The sequence below is a fragment of the Balaenoptera ricei genome, chromosome 13, assembly GCF_028023285.1.
Source record: "Balaenoptera ricei isolate mBalRic1 chromosome 13, mBalRic1.hap2, whole genome shotgun sequence".
Taxonomy (NCBI): domain Eukaryota; kingdom Metazoa; phylum Chordata; class Mammalia; order Artiodactyla; family Balaenopteridae; genus Balaenoptera; species Balaenoptera ricei.
In genome coordinates, this window is record NC_082651.1 from 3209155 (window position 1) to 3230682 (window position 21528).

The 21528-nt window shown below is 48.2% G+C and overlaps 1 protein-coding gene across 1 annotated transcript in view; it reads left to right on the forward strand.

Moving 5' to 3' along the window:
• TGFBRAP1 (transforming growth factor beta receptor associated protein 1) overlaps positions 1-21528 on the forward strand; it is a 54523-nt gene that overhangs the window by 9514 nt on the left and 23481 nt on the right. Inside the window, exons 2-4 of the mRNA XM_059942745.1 lie at positions 4283-4983; positions 12690-12884; positions 14891-15045. Coding sequence (XP_059798728.1) covers positions 4296-4983; positions 12690-12884; positions 14891-15045 — 1038 coding nt within the window. The 5' untranslated portion in view covers positions 4283-4295. The remainder of the gene's footprint in view (positions 1-4282; positions 4984-12689; positions 12885-14890; positions 15046-21528) is intronic.

Genomic DNA, 21528 nt, shown 5'->3' on the forward strand with positions numbered 1-21528 from the left:
GTAGGGCCTCTAGAAGCCTATACGGCTGTTGTAGCAGTTCTTCAAGTAAAGAACACAGAAAAACGTTTTTGAAGCTTATGGGTAATCTCAAAATCTACTGCCCAGCTCTCTGTGTAGCAGCAAGAAGGGACTTACTGAACTGAGGTTTCCTGGGAAACCTAAAGGGACCTAGGAAGTTGCCAAAGCAACAGGTTCTTTTGACAGTGTCTTCAGGTGTAACTAAAAGATACTGTGTACATCTGTAGAAGAAAACTAGTATTTTTTTTTTTTTGAAAACTAATAGTTTTACATTAACATTTTCAAAGACACTCAGATTCTGATTATCACTAGTGGTGGTGTGTATATTCTTAATTCGGTGGAAAGTAATCACTAATATTTAAATTTTGGCCCTTAGCACACACATTGCTTTATACTGTTACTTGTGTAGTTTTCTATTATGTCCTTAATGAGATTGGGAGACTCTTGGGAAAGGCACAGTGTCTTGTAACTTTTTTTGCACACATACAGGTGCTTGTTGCATATGTAATGTTATCTTTTTTTATTGTCCATGAGTGTATTAATATTTTTCCATTTTTTTTCTCTAGGTATATATTTTGCAATTTTGAGAAAACTGAAATATTGATCTTTTAAATTACAGCCATGCTTTTAAGGTGCAGTTCTAAGAAAAAGTTAGTTTAAATATCAGATCAGTTTGCGATCACACGATAAAGTATGAATTGTACACTTTAGAGAAATTTTTAATCTTATTACCATGTTAAAACCTCTCTGAATTCAGACCCCAGTAAGTTGGACTTAATATAGGGAGGTACAGCCTAAAGTTTATCTTTCTGTGATTCATTATTTTATCCAAGTAAATTTATCATGTGACTAGATCATGGAGGAAATTTTCCTGCTGCTTAAAGGAATAAATCATTTTTAAGTATCAGAATGTTTAGTGTCAGCTTTCATTTACCTCCATGTAATTCTGTTTTAGCAACTTTGGAGTTTATAATACACTATTGTTGACCTTCGTGCTGTGAATTGGCTCTCCAGGACTTATCTAGCACTAGATACACACTTGCACCCTTAAACAAAATCTCCCCAACATGCCCCCAGCACCTGGGAACCACCATTCTACTCTCTGTTTTCAGGAGTTCAGCTTTTTTAGACTCCACATATAAGTGAGATCAGTCAGTGTTTGTCTTTCTCTGCCTTATCTCACTTAGCATAACGCCTTCAAGGTCCACGCATGCTGTTATAGATGGCAGTATTTCCTTTTTCTCATGGCTGAATAATACTCCCTTGTATAGACGTATATGTATGTATGTGTGCGTCTGTGCGTGTCCATATATCTCACATCTTCTTTATCCATTCATCCATTGACAGACACTTAGGTTGTTTCCATATCTTGGGTATTGTGAATAATGCTGCAATAAACATGGAAGTGCAGAGATCTCTTCGAACTTCTTTTTTCATTTGCTTTGGATATATACTGAGAAATGGAATTGCTGGATCATATGGCATTTCTATTGTTAATTTTTTGAGGAGCCTCCACACTGTTTTCCATAGGGGCTACACCAGTTTTCCACCGACAGTATGCAAGTGTTCTCTTATCTCCACATCCTCATCAATACTTGTTGTCTTCTTGATCATAGCCATTCTAACACATGTGAGGTGATGTCTCATGGGGGTTTTGATTTGCATTTCCCTGATGATTAGTGATGTTGAGCACCTTATTGTGTACCCGTTGGCCATTTGGATGTCTTCTTTGAAAAAAACGTCTATTTAGTTCCTCTAAATAGACACATTTTTTATTGGATTGTTTGGTTGTTATTGTTGTTATTATTATTATTTATTTATTTATTTTTTTGAAATAGATTGAGAAACTGATTGGAAATTGAATGCAAACTAAGACCACTTGACTGTTACTGAAATGAATAGCCCAGTTTGCTTTTTTTTTTTTTTTAAAGAAATTCACGTTCTTTTATTTATTTATTTATTTATTTATTTATGACTGTGTTGAGTCTTCGTTTCTGTGCGAGGGCTTTCTCTAGTTGCGGCAAGTGGGGACCACTCTTCATCGCGGTGCGCGGGCCTCTCACCATCGCGGCCTCTCTTGTTGCGGAGCACAGGCTCCAGACGCGCAGGCTCAGTAATTGTGGCTCACGGGCCCAGTTGCTCTGTGGCATGTGGGATCTTCCCAGACCAGGGCTCGAACCCATGTCCCCTGCATTGGCAGGCAGATTCTCAACCACTGCGCCACAAGGGAAGCCCTGTTGTTATTATTATTGATTTGTATGAGTTCTTTATATATTTGGGGTATTAATCCCTTATCTGATATATGGTTTGCAAATATTTTCTCCCATTCTGTAGGTTGCCTTTTCATTTTGTTGATTATTTCTTTTGCTGTGCAGAAGCTTTTTAGTTTGATGTAGCCCCACTTGTTGATTTTTGCTTGTGCTTGTTGCTTGTGCTTTTGGTGTCATATTCAAAAAATTATTGCCAGTCCAAAGTCAAGGAGCTTCCTCCCTATGTTTTGTTTCAGTTTTATGGTATCAGGTCTTATGTTTAAGTCTTTAATCCATTTTGATTTAATTTTTGTGAGTGATGTGAGATGGGGTCCAATTTCATTTTTCTGCATGTGGTTATCCAGTTTTTCCAGCACCATTTGTTGAAGAAACTGTCCTTTCCCCATTTAGTATTCTTGGGTCCCTTGTCAAATATTAGGTGATTGTATAAGTGGAGGATTATTTCTGGGCTCTCGATTCTGTTTCATTGATCTGTGTGTCTATTTTTATGCCAGTACCATACTGTTTAAATTACTATAGCTTTGTAGTATAGTTTGAAACCAGGAAGTTTGATGCCTCCAGTTGTGTTCTTCTTTTTCATGATTGCTTTGGCTATTTGGGTCTTTTGTGATTCCATACAAATTTTAGGATTATTTTTTTCTATTTCTATAAAAAATGCCACTGGAATTTTGATAGGGATTGCCTTGAATCTATAGATGCTTTTGGGTAGTAAGTACCTTTTAACAATGTTAATTCTTCCAATCCATGAACATATTCAATAGGTATCCTTCCATTTGTGTCCTCTTCAGTTTCTTTCATCAACATCTTGTAGTTTTCATTGTACAGGTCTTTCACTTCCAGCCTTTGCTGGAACGCATCAAAGGATTAGGGGTTTGGTCTCTTATGAGGCAACGCTTTTGGATACGGGAAGTGAGAAGAAGTCCAGCCAGCCTCCCTCTGACTTCATCAGGCCCTGCAGTTCTCTTTAGAGCTGCATAATCCCCCTCTCCTGCTTGGGGCTATCAGGGACTACTGGGCATGAGTCTGCTTTCTGGCCAGCGGAGACATCAGGGAAAAGCCGTCTTGCTCATTTCTGCTGCCTCTAACTTTGTGGAGTGTGAAACCAGAGTCCTTTCCGGAGGAAGAAGTAGAAAGCCCAGCGTTAGAGTGTGGGGCAGTCTGTCTTCTGGTGGAAGTAATCCATTAACTGACCTGTCCGTAACCTCACAAATCCACTAAGTACCTCAACTCACCACCTGCAAGACTTGGAGATTTGCAGCACATTTTTTCTTTTTTTCTTTTTGGCCACGCCGTGCAGCATGTGGGGTCTTAGTTCCCCAACCAGGGATCGAACCCACATCCCCTGCAGTGGAAGCGTGGAGTCTTAACCACTGGACCACCAGGGAAGTCCCGAGGCACGTCTTTACTGCTCCACACGAACAGGTTTCCTCTGGGAGCCAAATATGGTGCTGGGGCAACGGGCGTACCTCAGTGGGAAAAATGCAAGGGAATTTGGGGTGTGATCCCTGCCTCTGTGTCTCCTACGAGATCTGAGGGGCAGGAATGAACCACACAATAGAGGTTGCTCCCCACCATTCACTTAGACACCGAGTCAAGTGGCTGGTGCGGCTCAGGGGAACATCAATGAGAATCGCTTTTGCCTTTTTCTGAAGTGTTTTTGTTGCGTTGTCTCTGGGGAATAGGTGTGCTTGTCTTCTACCCACAGGTGTGTTTCCCAGGAACAGGAGACTCCCTGTAAGTCTCAGCTCCTTTGAGAAGGAGCAGGGTGGCACTTCATTAGAAGCACGCGTGTGCTCTCCTGCCAGGGTCTCTGTTTGCCTGGTGGGAGGAGACCAAGTGGGAAACGTTTTCTTTCCTTCACTTTTTTCCAACAGTGTCGAATGATTTCCTTTCACTGCAATCAGAGCTGGGAATCAGCGTGTGTTTATCGTGACCGGAAATGGTTCTGCTTGGTCCTTGTTCCTCTAACTCACCTCTCTTCTCCTCTCCCGCAGATCAGCCGCGGACATGATGAGCACCAAGGCCTTCACCCTGGTCCCCGCCGTCGAGCGGGAGCAGCTGATGGGCGACAGGGAGCGGGTGTCCCTGGAGTGCGTGGAGTGCTGCGGCCGGAACCTGTACGTGGGCACCAGCGACTGCTTCGTGTACCGCTTCCTGCTGGAGGAGAAGGCCGTGCCCGGCGGGTCGGCCACCTTCACGGCCACCAAGCAGCTGCACAGACACCTGGGTTTCAAGAAGCCGGTGAATGAGCTGCGGGCGGCGTCGGCCCTCCACCGGCTGCTGGTGCTGTGTGACAGCTCCATCACCCTGGTCCACATGCTGAGCCTGGAGCCCGTGCCCTCGGGTGCCCGCATCAAGGGGGCCACGGCCTTCGCCTTAAACGAGAACCCGGTGAGCGGAGACCCCTTCTGCGTGGAGGTCTGCATCATCTCCGTCAAGCGCAGAACCATCCAGGTGTTCCTGGTGTACGAGGACCGCGTGCAGATCGTCAGGGAGGTGTCCACTCCGGAGCAGCCCCTGGCGGTGGCGGTGGACGGCCACTTCCTGTGCCTGGCCCTCACCACCCAGTACATCATCCTCAACTATAGCACGGGCGTCGCCCAGGACCTGTTTCCCTTCTGCAGCGAGGAGAAGCGGCCCATCGTCAAGAGGATAGGGAGGCAGGAGTTCCTCCTGGCGGGCCCCGGCGGATTGGGTGAGCAGGATACCAGGCGCCTCGGCTCACCTCGCCCACCTCTGCCCGCTCTCCCTGCGCTCCGTCCTTGAATGCATGCCGAGATCGGAGAGGGAGGTGGCGGTTCTGAAAGCTAGACACTCGTGCAAACAGAACTGCACGTCCGGTGCTTGCGCAGTTTTCATTAGATTGTTCTGTGAGTGTGGGTTTAATGGAACAAAAATAGACCACTCTTAGAATCACATTTCCTTTGTGCTAAAGTAGAGCCTGAAGGTGGCTCTGGGGAGAGAATCCCACTAAGGGGATAAGTACACAAAGAGGAATCTGTAAGACTTCTCTATAAGATTTTCTCCTGTGGGTGGGTTTCCTAGCGGATTGTTTTTATTCTCCATTCTGAAAGGAGCTGAGGGAGCTCACTTAACAGATGATTTCAAAGGTGGAGGCTCCAAGGGTATGTCCCTGATTTTCTCTTTTTTTTTTTTTCTTTTAATTAATTAATTAATTTATTTTTTATTTTTGGCTGTGTTGGGTCTTCGTCTCTGTGCGAGGGCTTTCTCTAGTTGCGGCAAGTGGGGGCCACTTTTCATCGCGGTGCGCGGGCCTCTCACTATCGCGGCCTCTCCCGTTGCGGAGCACAGGCTCCAGACGCGCAGGCTCAGTAGTTGTGGCTCATGGGCTTAGTTGCTCCGCGGCATGTGGGATCCTCCCAGACCAGGGCTCGAACCCGTGTCCCCTGCATTAGCAGGCAGATTCTCAACCACTGTGCCACCAGGGAAGCCCCCCTGATTTTCTCTTACTGACTGCAGTCTCGTCCCACCAAAAAGCGTCTAGCAGCTAGCTCCTTAAAAGGGCTTTAGCTGTTTGCTGTGGCCTTTCTCATTCTCTGCACTGCCTCCTAAGAATCAGAGCTGGCAGTGTCATCTGTGGTCATGGTCGTGGATGGTTCATAGTGTGTGTGTCTGGGACAAGCAGGTGCTGAGATGAGTGTCTCCCTTAACACCCATAGTCTTTAACCTGTCTTCCTGTCCTCTTACGACTTTGTGATGTCCGTGGCTACGGATGAGTAGTGCCTGGATCCTTTAAGTCACAAGGGGCTGCCGAAGGGCAGCATTCTGTTGCTGTCCATTCCTCCTTCCTGTCGACTGGAACCTTCTTCAAGAGAAGCTTCTCATTAACTTGGTTTACCCCCAGGATCATCGTGTAAGAAAGGCAGGAGAAGGAGGTTTTCGCAAAGATGACCCTTCTCTCTTCCCCAAGTGAGGTGTCACCATGAATCATGGGCGTAAATGTATGTGGTGTTTCAGTGCATCTGCCCTTGGGGGTGGTTTATTCAGGTTGACTGCAAGCCCCTTCCCCACGCCCCTGGAGCTTTGGTATCTTCCTTGCCTTCTGCTGTGACAAGGTGTCCGGGGTCCCTCCGTACGTCTCCTGCCCTAGATCTGGTTTCCGCCATTTCTCCAAGGACCCCTGATGTTTAGAGACCACAGTCTGGGTGCCGGAAGTGCTTGGGGTCCGTTGTTTCTAGGCCTCTTGGGTGGACAGAGCTGGGAAGTTTGCATTATTTAAAGATAAAACCCATCGTGAGAGCGTATCGATGGAACAAGTTTGGGGCTACCGGGCGCTGACCCCGTCTGTCTGCGTGCCTGTGTCTCCTCCCACCCACCCCCAGATTCTAGTAAATTCCCACCGTGACATGGTTGTTCCTTTGATCTGCCCCACAGGACACAGAGCTGAAGGACAGGACCGACACCACTGCGCCCACCATGTAATCACCAGAAAACGTTTAATTGTAGTTCTTTTTGTCCTCAGGGTGGGGGCCATGTAACCCACTAGGAACGTGCAGTCAGTTTCTGCGTTTAAGGTCACTGGGAATAGTTCCCATCCGTGTGGCTTTGCCAACAACGGGATATACAGTTAGACGGAAGTGTTTCGTTTCACTTTCCATTTCTAGAAATTGCTTTCTCTTATTGTTTTCTTCTGTAAATATGCACAAGTTTCCACGTCAGATCCACACAGCAAGGTACATTCACCTACTCTCTCCTTCCTCCAGAGGTAACCTTTATGAGTGTTTGTCCTTTCATTTTCAAACAAAAATTATAAATGAATATGTAGATATGTGTATCTCCCGCCTTCAGAGTTGCAGGCTGTCTCTCCTGTGTGGAGGGACCACCGTGCATCAGTCAGGCCCCGGTGGTGGGCATTTGGTTTTTTTCCAGTCCATGGTATTAGTAGGAGCTTATCTGTTTGGATTTTTCCAGTGTATCTGTGGGAAATCTTTCTAAAGATGGGGTTGCTGAGGCCACATGTAAACACATGTGGATCTGGAGCGGGACACTGCCAACCCCCCCCCCCCCAACAAAGGTGGTAGGTACCATTTTTTCTTCCCCTGGTGCCTGTTTCCCCTCAGCTTTGCCAGCAGCGTCAATATATTGTCAGACTTTCGTGCTTTTGCCCGTCTGGCACATGAGGAACAATATCTCAGTGGTGTTAATCACATTTCTCCTCTTATGAGCAAGATGGAACATTTTTCAAGAATTTAAGAGCCATTTGCCTTTCTTTTGATGGGAATTATCCCTTCTCACTAGCTGTTTACTTTAGCATTTGTTATATATTTGAGATACCAACTTCTCTGAGACATGTTTCAAATATCTACAGTTTTTACCCTGAAAAAGCATTTCTTAACACGTTTCTATATAATCAAATGTATTAACCTTTGTACTTTATTGCTTCTTTTTTGAGTCATAATTATGAGGGATGTTTCCCCCTCTCCCAGGTTGTAGACAGATGCACCCACATTTTCTGCTGGTACTTTTATGGTTTCATTTCTTATAGTGAGGAGCGAATTCGATTTCATCTTTGTCTGTATGGTTGTCTGTTCTCCCCACACCTGCTTCAGGAGTCTGTCTTTCCTCGCTGGTGGCAGTGGCTGCTTCTCAGGTACCGTCAGTTTCCTTATGCCGTTGGGCCTCGCGTAATGGGTTTCCTGTTTCGTTCCGTCGGTCCGATTGCTTATTGATGAGCCAGGAGCCTGCTTTAGCTGTAAAGGCTTTGCCGTGAAAACATTTGACTCCAGTATCCTGTGTTGGTTTTAGTGTTCAGATTGAAGGGAAATGGTAGTCAGTCATGTTCAGGCCTCATTTTTCCTCAAACTTAATCTGTCTCAACTACCTGGACATCATGGTAAATGAACCAACCTTCCTAATTGTTGTTCTGCTTGTAATAGGTGTGATTATAAGCACATTGGCGATCCCCTGTAAGCTCTGTAATACATCACTCTGTGCAGGCTCTGTGTACGACACAGTAATCACCACCATCATTAACAGGCTTCAGAAATTAAGTTCAAGCAAATTGCTATAATGAATGCATATGCACCATCAGACATATGAACGCTGTATGTTTTCATTTTGCCCACTGCCTTCCCCCCTGAAGATCACATGTGCCCACTCCCCTGTCATGAGAAATTGCTCTTAACTTTTTGCCTTAGTTTTTTGTTTTTTGTTTTTTTTTTTGCTGGGGCCACGCAGCTTGTAGGATCTCAGTTCCCCGACCAGGGATTGAACCTGGGCCCCGGCAGTGAAAGCCCAGAATCCTCACCACGAGGCGACCAGGGAACTCCCTGCTTTCGTTTAAATTGTACTATTTTAAGCAGTGCTTTGTTGAAAATTTCATAATACAATTGATTATTGTGACTTTAAACTCTATCCTTGGATAATGCTTCTTGAAGAATGCAGATAATTCAGCTACTCCTTACCCCTCATGGCCCCCTTCCCCCTCCCAGCTCAGATAAGGGGGTCCACTGATATTTAGAGGGTAGAAACCCTCTAAATGGGAAAATAACCCAGTGGAAAACAATGGTTTTTAAAGGTGTACCATTTACAAACGTGGTACATTTGCAGGTTGACAGCACTTGTGTGCCTTTGACAATATGGAAACAATAGCGCGTGTCACCTGCTTTCAAGCATAGAATCAGTGGGTGGGTGTCGACAACGGTGCCCCTGTTCTTGAGTGGACCTGTGGCACCTTAACTCTACCTGACCTGGACCCCTGGTTGCCAGTTACTGAGCTGCTCTTTTATTCCAGTGAAATCCTCTGCTTCTGTTTTTGTGTGGAAGCCTCTGTTCTTGATCTCTGGTTTCTGCCCTTTGCATTGCAAGAACACTCATGTCTGGGCCTCTGCTGCACAGTCCCTGGTCGGGTGATGCCCGGCCTTTGCGGGTAAGTGCGGCGACGCTGATTTAATTCCAGGGCGAGGCTGGACAGCGTTTTGGTGTCCGTGCTCCCATGAGAGCTGTGTTATCCAGAACACGGTTATTTGACCTGAAATTCACAGGCTCCTTAGGGTTGCTGTATGCTTGTCCCGTCACCAGGTGACATTTGCCAAACGTCTGGGTGCAGATGGTGTGCTTTTCTCTCCCTTCAGGCTCTTTCGCTGGCTGGTTCTAAATGCTCGGAAAATTCTAGAGAGTGCGAACCTCATTTCCTCCTGCAAAGCTCAAGCTTTGCACCTCGAGTTTCTCTCCCTCCGCATGTTTCATGCTCTTTGAATACTTTGGAGATACAGTCGTGGGGTAATTCAGACCTTAGTTGCATCCTCTCGGTGACTGTACAGTATCAGAGATGCCAAAGTCGTGCCTTCACTCTTGTGCCCTCTCCATCCCTGGTGCAGAACCCACTGCCCTGTCGGCCCCTCTTACCCGCTGGCACTGAGCTTTCCGGCGTTTTCCACACTTCCACCGAGCTCCTTGCCTCCTGGTCAGCTCTGGGAAGAAGTAAGGAGGAGCCCTCGCCAGCCTCAGGGGAACCTCCTCTGCCCATGGCCTGGCCTCGCCTGGCTCTCCTGCTGCAGGAAGGGTACCCTCACCCCTGAGGATGCACTGGCGCTCCAGGTGCCCCTCCCAGAGGTCCACGCCCTGCCAGCCCTGTATCCTGACCCCGGCTTGGCCTCAGACTCGCCTGATCATGTTGGTGCTGATTCTGATGGCGCACAGTGGCCTTGACTCTCGCTCCCTCTAAGTCAGGTGCCCAGTTCCCTGATTCGCCTCAGAAGTTATCCCTCCTCGGTCAGAGCCCCCGGCTGGCCTGACTCAGGCCTCCTTCCTGGTGGCTGGCGGCCGCCTGGCCTCCCCCGAGTTTGGGTCTGTCCCTCCTTCCAGGCTCCTGCCAGGCCAGCCTTCCTCAGGCCCCTGTGACCCTGTAACAAGTTCAGCCTGACTTTCCTGGTCAGCGGTTCCCGCTGTGCCCCGAACTTGAACTTGACTTTCTGACCCTCAGCATCCCAGGCAGGGTTTGCTCTCTTCCGGGGCCACGTACCCACTTCCCTGCGTCCCGGGGACCCTCGTGCTTCTTGCTGCGGGGGCCCCACTGGCCTCCTGTCGTCCTCCTGTGTCTGCTTTTTATCTGGGAGGTGGTTACCAATGCATCTCCCTGAACCCCTTCACCGCCGCGGAGCTCCTGGGCGCGGCTCAGGTCGGCTGCCGCTTTAAGCTGGCGCTCAGCGTGCTGACTTACAGCTCTTCTTGTTTGTTCTCATCTAATAGATGAGCTTTCTTTTCTGTTCGTGGTGGGTTCTCCCGAAGTCACGTACTCTTTCGGTGCATTATTCTCAATTTTACACTATTCTTAAAAACACCCCAGTGACCGTTGTGCTTGTCAGTTGGCCATCGATTTAAAAGTAGAATCACCAGATTAACGTGTCAGTGTATATTCAGTTTTGATAAAGAATTATTCTCCAAAAGTGTTCCTCATACCAAACCAACACTTGGTGCTGTTAGTCTGTAACCTTTGGCCAATCTGATGGGTATAAGTTGGTTTTTTACTTTTTTTTTTTTTTTTTTTATTTCTGTTCCCCTGGTTACTAAGGAATATGGGAACCTCTTCAGGAATTTATTAGCTATTTGCATTTTGTTTTCTGTGAATTACTGATGCATATCCTTTGTTTTTCTGTTGAGTTAGTCTTTTTCGGAATGATTTTAAGAGACTTTTAAGGGTGGAAGGGAAATACTGAAGGGGAAGGGATGTGTTTCCTTAGTAGGAGATGCACTTACACACACACACAACACACACACACACACACACTCTCACTCTCTCTCTAAGGCTCACTTCTCTGTCATCTTGACAGGGTTTTGGTTGGTGCTACTTACGTGACGAGAGCCAATATTTTAAGTGTGAAGCAGAACCAAATAAGTGTTGTACGTACAAGTGGCCCCTGCAGGAGGTGCCCCAGATTGTGTCAGGCAAGAGCACAGCGTGGACACGCATGTGTGATCCCACCTGATACCCATTTTCTCTTTTTATAAATTTATTTTATTTTATTTTTTTGGCTGCATTGGGTTTTCATTGCTGCATATGGGCTTTCTCTAGTTGTGGTGAGCGGGGGCTACTCTTCATGGTGGTGCGCGGGCTTCTCATTGCAGTGGCTTCTCTTGTTGCAGAGCACGGGCTCTAGGTGCGCGGGCTTCAGTATTTGTAGCACGCGGGCTCAGTAGTTGTGGCTCGCGGGCTCTAGAGCGCAGGCTCAGTAGTTGTGGCTCACGGGCTTAGTTGCTCCGCGGCATGTGGGATCTTCCTGGACCAGGGCTCGAACCCGTGCCCCCTGCATTGGCAGGCGGATTCTTAACCACTGCGCCACCAGGGAAGCCCCTGATACCCATTTTCAAGAACAGCCTACTTTAGAGGAAAAGAGCTATGTTTGTACTTGATTAAGTGCAATACATTTCACTCTTTGTAACCATGGAAAATTTAGGAGGGTCAGTGATTTCATAGGCTTAGGGATTTTGCTCCTATCATATATTTGAGATACTTTCCATTGTTTTAAAGTACTGTCTGTATTTCTCTGTCTCTCTCCCTCTCCCCGCTTCTCTGTTGTGTAATAGAAACCGTTTTTCTACTGTAGGAATATCTAATCATTTGCAGGCAATAGCACGCTGTTTTTTGTTTTTATTGAAGTATAGTTGATTTACGTACCATGTTTTTAAAGGTGTTTTATGTCAAGCACTTTGAAAACTGACTTAAAATGGATTGACTTCACTGGGTGAATGTGAATTTTCATAAACCCCAGTATCTATGGACTCTATCCAGCTCATTTGGAAATGTCATTTAGTGCTTTATATACAAAATAGATGAACCGTGGTTGACTATGGAAGTTATCATTGACAAACACTTAACAGCTCTCTGTTTTCAGTTGCAAGATTGGTTGTATCCCTGCATCAGAGAGAACGTGTATCCAGAATTAGACTTGAACTCTGAACAGAGACAGTTCTGGATAGGAAGCCTTGTAGAGTGCCCGGCACACAGTAGGTGCTCAATAAGTATCTGAATGAATGCGTTCAGTGTTGAGTGAATGTATAGGGAAGAGCTGGCACTTAGAAATGCAAACCCGTTGGAGGACCGGATATGGAAGCAAGCTTGTGAAGCTTCTTAAATTGTGTGAAAGTCACTTTTCCCCACATGTGAGGACATGAGCTGTACATACCTTCATGTGGGTACATGTACACGTTTTTAACGTCATGTTTAATTGGAAGGAAATACTGATGTAGACATCCTGGGGAAAGCGGTTCTCTTCACGAGAATAATCGTGGAGGGTCCTTTGCACACGCCACTGTTATATTATCTTTCCCAGCTCGAAATGTAATGAAGGGGCAGGTATTCTGCGTTCAGACACATCTACAGAAAACAAACAAGCAAAGCCCAGCGCTTTGAAGCCCTCCTGACCCTTCCTGTTTTCCCAGGCATGTTTGCCACGGTGGCCGGGATATCTCAGCGCGCGCCCGTGCGCTGGTCGGAGAACGTGGTTGGAGCGGCCGTCTGCTTCCCGTACGTCATTGCCCTCGACAGCGAGTTCATCACCGTTCACAGCATGCTGGACCAGCAGCAAAAGCAGACCCTGCCCTTTAAGGAAGGTCACATCCTCCAGGATTTTGAAGGTACTGGTTTCCACGGAATCTTAACAACATTTAGCTGTCAATCTTTTGTGCTTGTATTTCTTCACTAAATGCTATTAAGGGTCCATTGGGAACTTGGCCTCTTGCTGAGCATGGAAGACCCACAGGCAATGGTAATACAGTCTCTGTGCTTCAGGGGCACCGAGGTTAAAGGGAGATAGTGAAAAAAATAGCCACAGCAGTTTGAGAGCTTGATAGCAACAAAATAAGGCCAACTGGGAGAGCAGAGGAGGAAGTGTTTCCTAGAAGTATCAGGGAGGGCTTCCTGTAGGAGGTAGTATTTGAGCCAAACCTTTAAGGATGAGTAGGAATCTGCCAAGTAGATGTGGTGTGAAAGAACCTTCAGGCAGAGAGAAAGACACGCGCAAATCTGCACAAGAAGGAACTCTGGGCTCCGGGGCATGCAAGTGATTCACCGGGACTGTGGTGCCTGTTGTATGAGGAGGGCTGGCCTGGGTGAGGCCGCAGCGGACCAGGGCAGCCAGGGAGGGAGGGATTTATTTTACTTCTCCTTAATTTTATTATGAGCATCTTCCAATGTGCTGAAAAGTTGAAAGAAAAACAAAGTGAATCCCTGCCCCCCATTCACCTAGATTTCGTACTGGTTCACATTCTGCTGAGCAGTTTGGAAGTAAGTGGAGGAGACCATGGCACTTAATCCGGAATCTTTCAGCAGGCATTTTCCCGCGTGACCACAAAGCCGTTTTCACACCCCAGAAATGTGCTCTCAGCCCCTGCCTGTGGTCAGATTTCCCCGGCTTCCTAAGAATGCCCTTGATGATATTCTCTTCAAACCAGGAGCTAATCTAGATCTGTGCATTGCCCTTGCTGTGTCAGGATTGGGGCTCCCCAGACATTGCCCTTCCTGTGTTAGATGCTGGGGACGCAGACCTGCTGAGTCCCGAGGTCCCACGTGAAGCATGTTAGTGCTTGACTGGGGCCCTGACACGCGTGCCGGGAGAGCTTATTCATGACAGTGTTACGTGCTGTGCGCACTGAGGGGCGGAGGTGGGCACAGGGGATTGGTTGCGGGCACGCAGAGGCTGGCGACATAACCCACCCCCGGCGGGAACATGGGGAGACTTCCCAGAAGGAGGGACGCCAGTGCAGAGCAGGGGCAGAACCTCATCTGAGTGTGAGGACTGTGACGTAGGTTGACATGCAGGACAGATGACGCAGACAGAGAGCCGGGCAGGGAGGCCAGGAAGGGGAGATCCAGGCGGGGAGAGACCAGGCAGTGGGACTGGGATGGACACGGTGATTCCCAAGGAGGGAGGAGCAGAGGGAGAAAAAAAGGCTCGGCTGACCCTGAACGACCTTCAGACAGACAGACAAGGTCGCTCCACTGCTTCCTGGGAACAGGTGATAGTTTAGCTTAAGGCGTGTCTCCAGAGGGAGCAGAAATCGCTCTCAAAGCTTGGCAGGAGGACCTGTCTTGGGTGGCAGGTCCGACTCCCCAGTGGACCGTGCCAGGCATCACGGTGCCACGGGGCAGTGGGGGAAGGGAGAAGGTAACGCCGAGATCGGGTGATTCTGGATGACGGGCGAATGTGAAATGTTATCTTGTGGTTCAGAATGTTGCGTTGTAATCTTAGTTTCCTGTAAACTGACTACCCTGGAGAGAAAAGAATTTTTCAAAAGTTTTATACGAGGGATAGCATAATTCTTACTGCTTATTTTCCAGGACTGAGCTCTATAGTTTCATTATGGATTTGTTCAACTGGTTTTAAATTTATCAGCACTTCAGAATAAAAAAAGGCCAAACATTTTAACATCCCATACTTCGGAAATGTAGTGTTAAGAGTTCGCGCTTTTCTGATGGTGGGAAGAAGGAAAGAGAAGTTTCTGGTTGCTGTGGGAACTCGGGGTTGGGGCACCGTGATGACGTGGGTCAGACATCCGCCCGTGCCCCCCTTTGGGCGAGGCGGTGTGTTTTCTTGCCAGCGCTGTGTTCTTCCCCTTTCCAACCGTGTTCCATTTCTTCCCAGGAAGAGTGATTGTCGCCACGAGTAAAGGAGTTTACGTCTTGGTTCCGTTACCTCTGGAAAAACAGATACAGGATCTTCTAGCAAGCCGGAGAGTGGAGGAGGCTCTGATTCTAGCGAAAGGCGCCCGGAGGAACATTCCAAAGGAAAAATTTCAGGTTTGTAATCAGCGGGCCCCAGGCTGCCGGCTTAGAAAACGTTAGGCTCTAAGTGCGCCAGGCCCCCGCAGACCGCTCCCTGTCTGTCATTCAAGTTTCTCTGCGTCTCCACGTTGTACAGATAAGGAAGCAGGTTGTAGAGCAGCCGGACCAACAGCTGGATGAAGTCACGCTGCCGGCAGAGGCCAAGTCGGGATCTGAGCCTCTGACATAATTCCCGTGCCTAATACACCAAGGTGTATTTCTAATCCGCGTCCTTCTTCCAGAGGAGACTCAGGGCACAGTTGTTAGAGACGAAAAGAGGAACCTCAGGTTAATTTGTCTCCCAGTTCAGAATGTATATTTGTTGGGATGGGGTTGAGTTTGTAGAGTTTAGGTTTATGTTATCTACAGAAAAAGCTTTGTGAACCGTACCAATAGACCATCTAATGTTCTCGGAATCCGTCTAATTCATTTCCTTAGGAGAAGACTTTTAATGCATTTAAGAAACACTAACTTTAATATCGTTGTTATGATCAATACCATTGATGAAACAAACACAAATTATTCTCATGTCTGATGAAATCAAGTTTCCTAAAAATTGCTCCCTGATCAGTCGCAAGGTGGGTCCGGGTTACTCTATGTATTTGAGAATAATAAAGCGTAATATTGGTGTGTGCACGCTTCATGTGAACACCTCAGTCCATCATTAAAAGTTCTAATGAGTTCATAGCGATCCCCTTCTTGTTTCTGTTGGCCAGGTTTTCAGGACGCTATGGTTTGTGGGATGTAGCTGTGCTTTCTGGCCTCCGTGGCTTTATGCTGCAGAGGGTAGATTCCGAAGGTGGAAGTCAGGACGTGTCATTTATGGTCACCGGATAAATATTGATAAACTTTCCATCTTTACTCCTCATTTTAAAAAAAAATTTTATTAAAGTATAGTTGATTTACAACGTTGTGTTAATCTCTGCCGTACAGCAGAGTGACTCAGTTATACATATATATTCTTTCTCACATTCTTCTCCATTATGGTTTATCCCAGGCTGTTGACTGTAGTTCCCTGTGCTCTGCGGTAGGACCTCGTTGTTCATCCGTCCTACAGAGAATAGTTTGCATCTGCGAAGCCCCCACTCCCAGTCCTTCCCTCGCCCACCGTATTCCTCATTTTTTAGTGAGATGATCTGTGAGCATTCAGCAGGGGGCAGCAAAAGCACAAGGAAGAAACCCGTCAGTTCAGGGCGTGTTTCGGTGCTGAGAGCGCCTGTTTCTGCCGCGTTTTCCTTGCGCGTCCACGTGGGGGGGCGGGTGCTGAGGCGGCCTTGGCCTCTGCTCTGCTGCTCTCAGCTCCTCTCCGTCCCGAGAGCGGGCCCCGGGAGCTCATGGGCGTCTGGACGGGCACGTGTCGGGTGCCCCCTCCTTGCACACACCCATGGTGTGCCCATTTTCTTACAGAGGCTGCCCGTGTTCTTGGATTTTTGCTTTTCTCCCCCCGTTTTCCTGAGAGCAGCTGCACAGTGGGTAGTGGATGGCGTTAGTGCTTGTCTCGCTCTGCTGTCCGACATCCCAGTGGGGGTTTGTCCACCCAGCACGCTCCCCGCCTTCCCCCTCTTGTATGCGCCCCAGACGTGCACCCCCAGTGGCCTTGAACTTGGCTCTCGTTCTCATGCCCGCGTGGCTGCCGGGGCCCCTTCTCCTGTTGTGCCTGAATTATTTTCACAGCCCCCTTTCCTGCGTGTCTGCAGTCCGTCCTCCACGGCCCCGTGGAGGGCGCTCTCTGACGTGTCCACCAAGCCCTTAGCTGGAGATCCTTCCGCGGGCGCCTCCCTGCCCACAGTCAAGTCTGCAGCAGGTGGCCTTCGCGGCCAGGCCCTGCCCGCTTCCCCGGCCCCCCGCTGCCTCCTTCCCCCGCCCCCGTGACCCCGGCCTGAGCTGCCCGCCGCCTGAGCCCTGCACTGTGCAGGCAACTCCGGGAGCCATCCTAAAACACTTCTAATCCTGAAAACAAGGCAAGAATAGCCAGTACCACCATCCAAAGACCCACTGCAGAGATGGCTGGCCTCTGGGCATCCCTGGGTAAAGCCGGGCCACCCTTGCTGCCCCATCAGCGCCCCGTGCTTTCACCCACCTCCCCGCCCTCCCTATTTTTTTACTTGTTATCTGTGCTGTTTTCTATCAGTGGAGTGAACGTCTAAACTCCACCAAGTACAGGTTTCGATACCTTGCTCAAATACGCCCTTCTCTCTGAATCGCCCCCCATCCCTGACTGCTTGCTCTGTGCTCCCACAATTACACGTGTTAACCTGTGACCCAGGGCCCTTTTCTTCTCAGCTTCTGCTCATCCCTCCCCGAGGTCCTGGGCAGACGCCTCCTTCTTTTTTCCCTCACACTCTGCTTGTGCCGGGGGCTGGACCACGAAGGACGCTGGATGAGCGATTCAGAGCTTTGAACTGGTCTTCAGACAGCTGGGCTCTGAATCCGGGAGCAGGAGGGTTTTGTTTAAAATAGAAGCATGAGAGGAAAAGAAGACAATATTGACAAAAACGTTCAGAGATCATTTTTCATGCATGTGTATGCATTTTCAAGGGTTGCATGCGACTCTTAACAATGATTAAGTACATAACTTATTTTAACTTCAGGAGGCTTGTGACCAAATGCTAGACCCTGGGCTCAGAAAAACCAGAAAGGGAGAGAGAAAGGGACCAGAAGTTCAGGGGACTGGCTTTTCACAGGTCACCTTTCTCTGCATTAAAGTGAGCATCAGTTTTGCTTCACTGAGTTCTGAACCAGGGAGGGATTTATCAAGAAGTTTAACTGTGGAACTTGGATTAAAGGAATATCCCTTCCATACATCCAAAGGGCGAGAGAGCTTAGATCTTTAAGGAAGCCGAGCTTAAACCATATTAAGGTTTGGGATGCCATACAGAAAGAGGCAGTAAGGACACATTTACAGACACAGGTTTGGGTCAAACAAAAGGTTTGCTTGGTTTGTATCATGTAGTGTGGATGGTATCATGTTTAAGTTTGAGCTCTGATACCTGTTTTGTTTTGTTTTTTTTCTATTTCATCTAAAAAAGATTTCACTATGTATGTTCCAAAGACAAGAAAGCCCCCTTTGAAATGTAACCATCACATAAGTCTCCAAAATCAACACTAATTCCTTCCTAGATTGGGGTGTCCCATCTGCCCACATTTCCCCAATCGTCCTGTGAATGTTTGTGTCTTACGTCCTTTTTATCCTTGGGGGAAAACCCACTAGGGCTGTATGGTGAGATTTCTCTGTTTCAGAGTCACGTGGGCCTGTTCTTCTCTGAGTGGTTCTGCCACCAACATATGACTTTTGTTTCCATTTGAATTTGTTTTATAGGGATTGCTTTTTAAAATCTAATTTTATTTTATAAATATGTTAAATAGGTACATAATTCAGAAGTCAAATCAACAGGACACAGTATATTCAAAGAAGTCTGTATTCTCTCTCCCCCTTCATCCAATGTCTTTGCCCTCCCTGACTCTTTCCTCCTCACCATCTGTCTGTCTGCTTTTGGTGTGAGGGTCGGTGTTTTGTTCTCATGGTTACCCTAACAGTATTAGCTTTGTAAAAGCCCTTTGGTTTTCTGGGGGTTTTTTTTGCAGGGGGTGGGGCTGGAGCTCCTATTGTCTGTTGTTTCCCCATTTCGAGCCGTATTTGGAATTGGCTAGTAGCCTCTTCCTCATCTTTCCCCCAGCATCTGCGCTGATGTAACACCCCTCTATCCCAGTCAATACCTGGCAGGCAGTCGGCAAGCATAGTGTGCTTTGCGCGCGATCTCCCCATCCTCCCCTAACCTTGGGGGTTCTGCTGTCTCCCCGACTCAGAGCGCATGGACGCCCACACTGTGCCGTCCCCCTTGTACCTGTCAGTCCTGCTTCTCCAGGCGCACGCGCATTGAATGCTCACCGGCACCTCTCCTGTTGACAGCTCTGCAGTCGCTGGTTTCTGAAGCAGCCCAGGCTTCGGTCAGGACGGGCACCTGGGGACGTGCTCCCCGTGTGTCTGCATGTTGATTACGGCTCCTCTGAAGCCTTTGTACAGCCTTGAAGGGCAGTTGGGCTGGATAGAAAATCTTGGACTCCTGTCATCTTTCAATGAGAAACTTAAATAAGTTCCACCATTATCTTTCTTTTTTCTTTAATAAATTTATTTATTTTATTTATTTATTTTGGCTGCCCTGGGTCTTTGTTGCTGCATGCGGGCTTTCTCTAGTTGTGGCGAGCGGGGGCTACTCTCCGTTGCGGTGCACAGGCTTCTCATTGCAGTGGCTTCTCTTGTTGCGGAGCACGGGCTCTAGGCATGCGGGCTTCAGTAGTTGTGGCACGTGGGCTCAGTAGTTGTGGCTCGCGGGCTCTAGAGCGCAGGCTCAGTAGTTGTGGTGCACAGGCTTAGTTGCTCTGCGGCATGTGGGATCTTCCCGGACGAGGGATCGAACCCGTGTCCCCTGCGTTGGCAGGCGGATTCTTAACCACTGCGCCACCAGGGAAGCCCCCCACCATTTTCTTCGGGCATAAAGCATCTGCAGTCGAAAATCGGTTGACAACCTGAATTTCTGTCCCTTGTGGCGACTTAGTCTTTTGCTTGAATCCAAGGATCTTTTCTTTGTCTTTAGAGTCCGGTATCTCAGTGCTGGCCCTTCCCAGCAGATGGGGCCTGGGCAGTCCTTTTCACTCTCCACTGTGTCTCGAGGGGCCCCCAAGCTGCCCAGTTTCTCCTGGGGGGGACCTGGGGACCCACGTCCTCTTTCTGTTCTTCCCAGTCCCTCCCACAGTTTCTGACCCCACCCAGGTCCTGTAGCTAGTGGTGGCTTGTCCCAGTGGCTCGTACTTTTGGTTTGTGGGCAGGCCTTGTTGTTATAAATGGTGTCAGTGAGCTTGTGATTTTCTATCTCAGTTGTTTTGTTTTGTTTTTTAAACTCGTGATAAAATACACTTAACATAAAATTTACCGTCTTAACCATGTTTCAGTCTACAGTTGAGCGGCATTAAGTACATTCATATTGTTGTGCAGCCGTCCCCACCATCCGTCTCCAAAACCCTTCTCATCTTGCAAAACTGAAACTCTGTCCCCATTAAACAGTGACTCCCCGCTCCCCTTCACCCTACCCCTGGCACCCACCCTCCTACTCTCTGTGGATCTGACTCTTCTGGGGACCTCGCATGAGTGGAATTGTACACTATTTGTCATTTGTCTTTCTGTGTCTGGCTTAATGTCACTCAGCGTGATGTCCTCCAGGGTCATCATGTCGTAGCAGGTGTCAGCCTGTCCTTCCTTTTCAAAGGGGAATAATTTGCGTGAGTTGAGAAGTTTGTATTTCACCTCGGCAGTGCATATTAAGGAGGGGCCAGAAGATGAGGTACACTTTGAATCTGGTGCCAGAAAAACTGTTCTCTCCAGAAGCTCTTGTGTGATATTTAACTTAGTACAACCTTGAAAGCAGGTTCAGAAATCTCTAGAATAGAATCTTCTGTTTCACCAAATTTCCAGTTCCCCAAATCACAGACAGTAGAAATGTCAATCCAGAAATAAAACACTAGGAACATAGGTGTGACTTCAGCCTCACCTCGCTTCCAGAATGCAGGCGCCCTTTACACCTGGCTGGCATCAGGCCCACAGCCTTGCACAGAGCAGGTGCGGAGTGGCGCTGCGTAGAGGTCTGTTTTGTTCGTTTTCCCTCTTCCCCTGAGAGTTTTGGCAGCCCCCTTACACTGACGGACACACTCGTAAGTGCAAAGGACAGCTGATCCCGTCGTGAGTTAGCTCTGATGTTGGGGGTCTCGACAGACTTTCTGGTTCTCTTCCCCACACACCCCACGTGCTCACCCCTCTCCTCCTCCTCCTGCCGGCCTCCCTGGCCCCAGGTCTTGTAGTTCAGCATCACCTGAGCAGGACCAGGAGGAGGTGTCAGCCACAGGGGACGCTCTGGGAAGGAGGCCGTCCCTTTCAGAGACCCAGGAGTTGGCGGCGCTGGGTACAGGTTCTGATTCAGTGGTGTTCTCGCCACAGCGGCATGACTTCAGCATCCAGGATGAAGGAATCTCTCTGGGCTTCTTCCAAGTCTACGTAGCGTCCCCGGACTAGACTATAGAGAGCGACCCCCACACTCTTGGAAGTCAGGAGTGTTAGCAAAAGTAGTTTTTGTTTCCCTTTAGGAGGGGGAAGAGTGGGTGACATCAAATCCTGCAGCCACGAGGAAAAAATTGTCATTCAGCGGATTTCTCATCAGCAAGCCTGGGTGTGAATGAGAATTCTTCTGCCGCAGCTGACGGATCCTTTTTATCCTTCTTGCTAAGTGGTTGGCCTTTGTTGCTTCTCCTTTCAGAGACGGAACTGGTATTCCCTCACAACAGAACCTGGCCTCGCTCCTGTCTACTTATTGCTGGCGGCATACAGAGGCCAGTTTTCCCCGTCAGACGTAGCTGGTATCGGGGAAGAGAGTCATGAAAAAGCAGCTGCCTTTCCTGCCGTCTCTGCAG